Source organism: Somniosus microcephalus, unplaced genomic scaffold, assembly GCF_052327205.1.
Source record: "Somniosus microcephalus isolate GS21.2 unplaced genomic scaffold, FLI_Smic_1.0 unresolved_chr7, whole genome shotgun sequence".
Lineage (NCBI taxonomy): Eukaryota > Metazoa > Chordata > Chondrichthyes > Squaliformes > Somniosidae > Somniosus > Somniosus microcephalus.
The window spans coordinates 7,015,339-7,021,338 of NW_028225185.1; the positions used below are offsets into that span (position 1 = coordinate 7,015,339).

Consider the following 6,000-nt stretch of genomic DNA (forward strand, 5'->3'; position numbering starts at 1 on the left):
TAACGTAGCAACACATTCACTGCAGGTTAATCACAACTCGACTGAAAGCCCAAACCCATCAGGTGTCCTCGTCCCAAATCTGGGGAGGTCCCTCTAACCCCTCTCTCACACTCCTGTATCTGGGGAGGTCCCTCTAACCCCACTCTCGCACACTCCTGTATCTGGGGAGATCCCTCTAACCCCTCTCTCACACTCCTGTTTCTGGGGAGGTCCCTCTAACCCCTCTCTCACACTCCTGTATCTGGGGAGGTCCCTCTAACCCCTCTCTCACACTCCTGTATCTGGGGAGACCCCTCTAACCCCTCTCACACACTCCTGTATCTGAGGAGGTCCCTCTAACCCCTCTCTCTCACACTCCTGTGTCTGGGGAGACCCCTCTAACCCCTCTCACACACTCCTGTATCTGAGGAGGTCCCTCTAACCCCTCTCTCTCACACTCCTGTATCTGGGGAGGTCCCTCTAACCCCTCTCTCACACTCCTGTATCTGGGGCGGTCTCTCTAACCCCTCTCTCACACTCCTGTATCTGGGGAGGTCCCTCCAACCCTCTCTCACACTCCTGTAGCTGGGGAGGTCCCTCTAACCCCTCTCTCAGACACTCCTGTATCTGGGGAGATCCCTCTAACCCCTCTCTCAGACACTCCTGTATCTGGGGAGATCCCTCTAACCCCTCTCTCAGACACTCCTGTATCTGGGGAGATCCCTCTAACCCCTCTCTCAGACGCTCCTGTATCTGGAGAGGTCCCTCTAACTGGGGAGTACCGCCCCTCCGACAGTGCGGCGCTCCCTCAGTACCGCCCCCTGACAGTGCTGCGCTTCCTCAGTACCGCCCCTCCGACAGTGCGGCGCTCCCTCAGTACTGCCCCTCTGACAGTGCGGCGCTCCCTCAGTACTGCCCCTTTGACAGTGCGGCGCTCCCTCTGTACTGCCCCTCTGACAGTGCGGCGCTCCCTCAGTACCACCCCTCCGACAGTGCGGCGCTCCCTCAGTACTGCCCCTCCGACAGTGCGGCGCTCCCTCAGTACCGCCCCTCCGACAGTGCGGCGCTCCCTCAGTACCACCCCTCCGACAGTGCGGCGCTCCCTCAGTACCGCCCCTCCGACAGTGCAGCGCTCCCTCAGTACCGCCCCTCCGACAGTGCGGCGCTCCCTCAGTACCACCCCTCCGACAGTGCGGCGCTCCCTCAGTACCGCCCCTCCGACAGTGCGGCACTCCCTCAGTTCCGGCCCCCCGACAGTGCGGCACTCCCTCAGTACCGCCCTTCCGACAGTGCGGCGCTCCCTCAGTACCGCCCCTCCGACAGTGCGGCGCTCCCTCAGTACCGCCCCTCCGACAGTGCGGCGCTCCCTCAGTACCGCCCCTCCGACAGTGCGGCGCTCCCTCAGTACCGCCCCTCCGACAGTGCGGCGCTCCCTCAGTACTGCACTGGGAGTGTCAGCCTGGATTTTGTGCTCGAGTCTTTGGAGTGGGACTCAAACCCAGGACCTTCTGACTGAGAGGCGAGAGAGAGAGCGCGACCCCACTGAGCCATGGCTTCAAGTTGTTGTTGCAAGCCATTGTACGATTAAAAGCGGGGGCCTCTAGGTGAAGCCCTCTCGTGATGTCCCTACCTTTCTGGCAGTCAGTTGAGGTCCAACACCGGTAGTCACGTTGACCATTGAAGTTGGTTTGGGGACACGGATTGCCGTCGTCCATCGTTCCCGGACACACGTCAGCACACTCTTCCATCTGCTTGTTCCCAAATATGTAGATGTTCTCGCCGGAGTTGAGGAGGAGCGACCAGTCAATGGTGGAGAGGTGGCACAGCTCTTGGTTCTTCTCAATCCGCACATCGCCCCGCAGCACGTTGGTCAGCCCGTGCAACCCGAGCTCCCTCAGGTGGGGCATCTCGAAGATGACCATGGCGTAGTTGAAGAAGAGGCTGATCCCCTTGATGACCGCCAGGTTGGGGAAGAGGTCCTTCAGGCTCTCCAGCCCGTAGACCCGGAAGATCAGCATGTAGTCCGTGATCATGGTCAGCTTCGGGAAGCTCAGCCCGCGGAAGTCTTCGGCCTTGGTGTTGAAGAGGAGCAGGATCTGCAGGTCGCCCTCGATGACGGTGCAGTTCTCCAACTTCTCGAGCTGTGAGACATTGTGCCGGATGTCTAGGCTGCCGCAGACTGTGGGGAGGAAGCAAAGACCAAAGGGACCTTTAGTGCCGGCCTTCAAAACAAGGAGGATGGAGAAGGAGAGCAAGAGTGTGAAGAAAGAGACAGGGAGAGAGAGAGAGAGAGAGAGAGACAGAGAGGGGAAGGGAGAGCGGGCAGGAGAACGAGAGAGAGAGAGAGAGAGAGAGAGAGAGAAAGAAGGAAAGAGAGAAAGAAAGAGAGAGAGAGAGGGGGAAAGAAAGAGAGAGAGGGAGAAAGAGAGAGAGAGCGAGACAGAGGGGGAAAGGGAGAGTGGGCAGGATAAAGTGAAAGAGAGAGAGAAGGAAAAAAGAGAGAAAAAAATGAAACGTGAAAGAGAGAGAGAGAGAGAAAGAAACAAGAAAGAAAGACTCGCATTTCTCCAGCGCCTTTCTCCACCTCAGGACGCCCCAAAGTGCTTTACAGCCAATGAAGTACTTTTTTTGACGTGTAGTCACTGTTGTAATGTGGGAAATGCGGCAGCCAATTTGTGCACAGCAAGGTCCCACAAACAGCAATGTGATAATGTCCAGATCATCTGTTTTTAGTGATGTTGATTGAGGGATAAATATTGGCCCCAGGACACCGGGGAGAACTCCCCCCTGCTCTTCTTCCAGTAGTGGCCGTGGGATCTTTTACGTCCACCTGAGAGGGCAGACGGGGCCTCGGTTTAACGTCTCATCCGAAAGACGGCCCCTCCGACAGTGCGGCGCTCCCTCAGTACTGCCCCTCCGACAGTGCGGCGCTCCCTCAGTACTGCCCCTCCGACAGTGCGGCACTCCCTCAGTACTGCCCCTCTGACAGTGCGGCACTCCCTCAGTACTGCCCCCCGACAGTGCGGCGCTCCCTCACTACTGACCCTTCGACAGTGCGGCATTCCCTCAGTACTGCCCCTCCGACAGTGCGGAGCTCCCTCAGTACCGCGTCTCCGACAGAGCGGCGCTCCCTCAGTACCACCCCTCCCACAGTGTGGCGCTCCCTCAGTACTGCCCCTCCGACAGTGCGGCGCTCCCTCAGTACTGCCCCTGTGAAAGTGCTGCGCTCCCTCACTACTGACCCTTCGACAGTGCGGCGCTCCCTCAGTACTGCCCCTCCGACAGTGCGGCGCTCCCTCAGTACTGCCCCCCCGACAGTGCGGCGCTCCCTCAGTACCGCCCCTCCGACAGTGCGGCGCTCCCTCAGTACCGCCCCTCCGACAGTGCGGCGCTCCCTCAGTACTGCCCCTCCGACAGTGCGGCGCTCCCTCAGTACTGCCCCCCCGACAGTGCGGCGCTCCCTCAGTACCGCCCCTCCGACAGTGCGGCGCTCCCTCAGTACTGCCCCTCCGACAGTGCGGCGCTCCCTCAGTACTGCCCCTCCAACAGTGCGGCGCTCCCTCAGTACCGCCTCTCCGACAGAGCGGCGCTCCCTCAGTACCGCCCCTCCCACAGTGTGGCGCTCCCTCAGTACCGCCCCTCCGACAGTGCGGCGCTCCCTCAGTACTGCCCCTCCGACAGTGCGGCGCTCCCTCAGTACTGCCCCTCCAACAGTGCGGCGCTCCCTCAGTACCGCCTCTCCGACAGAGCGGCGCTCCCTCAGTACCGCCCCTCCCACAGTGTGGCGCTCCCTCAGTACCGCCCCTCCGACAGTGCGGCTCTCCCTCAGTACTGCCCCCCCGACAGTGCGGCGCTCCCTCAGTACACTGGGAGTGTCAGCCTGGATTTTGTGCTCAAGTCTCTGGAGTGGGGACTCGAGCCCACGACCTTCTGACTCAGAGGTGAGGGTGCTGCACACTAAGGCAAGACTGACATCTGAAACACGTGGAAGGACAGATGGGATCCAGGAACTCTGTGACCTAGGGGGATGGACCCTGGGTCAGAGGGATAATCCTTCAAATCATTCGAGACACCATTGGATGGTGTGATGGGGCAGGGGACGACTGTAGGGTCTATCTCAATGGGTGAGACGAGATGGGCCAAACAGTCTCCCTCATACTGATCTATCCTGTGACCTTATTGAGATGACCTGGAATCGAGAGTGTCTATGGGCAGGGGGAGAGGGTGGAAGTAAGTCAAAGGTTGGTAAACATGTTGTGAAAAATAATTTCATTACCACAATATTTTCCCACTTCAGTACAGGGTTATTCAAGGAGAATTTGTTTGGTCGCCCCAGATGGGTCCTCCCATTTCAGGTTAACTGATGTTGATGCTGCTTACGATAGAATTACAGGGAGTAACTCACTGGTGACATCACTGGCTCACTGTTATTTTAACTGCTGCGAGGGCAAGGAGGTTTATCAAACGCAAGCCCATTGCATAGGTGACGGTGAATCCTCGTGATCATCTGCAATCGATCGGGAGTTCTTGATCAATATCACCCCCAATCGATCGGGAATTCATGATCAATTTCACCCCCAATCAATCGGGAGTTCCTGATCAATATCACCCCCAATCGATCGGGATTTCTTGATCAATGTCACCCCCAATCGATCGAGAGTTCCTGATCAATATCACCCCCAATCGATCGGGAGTTCCTGATCAATTTCACCCCCAATCGATCGGGAATTCATGATCAATTTCACCCCCAATCGATCGGGAATTCCTGATCAATATCACCCCCAATCGATCGGGAGTTCCTGATCAATATCACCCCCAATCGATCGGGAGTTCATGATCAATATCACCCCCAATCGATCAGGAATTCATGGTCAATATCACCCCCAATCGATCAGGAATTCATGATCCATATCACCCCCAATCGATCAGGAATTCATAATCAATATCACCCGCAATCGATCAGGAATTCATGATCAATGTCACCCCCAATCGATCGGGAGTTCTTGATCAATGTCACCCCCAATCGATCGAGAACTCCTGATCAATAGCACCCATCAATATGTCTCTGTCACTTGTGCCTGATGCCCCAGGTCCCCATTGGGTAGGAGGTGTTGGTCATTGCTACCTCGATTCCCTATGAGACACAATTCACTCATGGACCGCCTCTTGCGAGCTGGCGGGCCACTCGTGCTCGCCCGGTGCGCAAGTCGCGCCCGAATCTCCCGCCAGCCGGCGATCGCGCCCGCCGACGGCGCTCACGGGCTGTGCCGCTGACGCCGAGGGCAGCAGTTACCTGCGGGCTGGAGACCGCCCCTCTCCCACCCCCTCACCCCCCCCTAAACTCGCCAATCGCCAACAGGAAAGTAAAGATGGAGGCTACCTACTCTCGGCCACGCTGTGAATGACTGCGACTGAGGTGAAGATCAGGAACCACGCGGGCAACCCTTCTTCCTTTTGAACCATATTATTCAGGCGGAATTGGCAATGCTTTCAGTTCATTGGCTCCTGGAGGTGAACCTCTATCCGAATCTCAAATCAAGCGGAAGAGCTTCCTTCGATCGCCCAGCTCCCAGGAGGTCTCAATCGTGCCCTGGTTGTCTTCAGACCATGAAGATTAAATTACCGTTCCCTCCTAAAATAGTTTTCGGCCTGGCATTGACCGACTGCCTCATTTTCCCCCGAGTGTGGCGTCTACGCGACGAGGTTCTGGAGGGTCGAGTGGCAGCGGGAATTTCTGGCGTCAGGGTTCAGGGACAAGGGTCCGTTCCCTCGAGCGAGCTGGAGCCGAGGTGCTTGCGATCCGAGGCTGGCTTTGACTCCAGGATCTCTCAACCCAGCTGCCTCCGGTGCCAAGGAGCAAGGCCCACCCCCTCAGAGCTGCTCCTATTGGCCACCGCCCGGGACGGGGGCTCTTACGATTGGCCACTTCGACTGCCAATTATGATGAAGGTGCTTCATGCCTCTCAGAGTTTCACCTGCCCACCCCCTCCCTTACTCGTCTCCTTCTCCTCCCCCCGTCCC

The 6,000-nt window shown here is 57.9% G+C and overlaps 1 protein-coding gene across 1 annotated transcript in view; it reads right to left on the minus strand.

Moving 5' to 3' along the window:
* LOC147086440 (insulin receptor-related protein-like) overlaps positions 1-5,442 on the minus strand; it is a 104,439-nt gene extending 98,997 nt beyond the window's left edge. The window contains exons 1-2 of the mRNA XM_085978252.1: positions 5,364-5,442; positions 1,610-2,158 (exon numbers count right to left, since the gene is read on the minus strand). Coding sequence (XP_085834378.1) covers positions 1,610-2,158; positions 5,364-5,442 — 628 coding nt within the window. The remainder of the gene's footprint in view (positions 1-1,609; positions 2,159-5,363) is intronic.
* Positions 5,443-6,000: the final 558 nt, after the last annotated feature.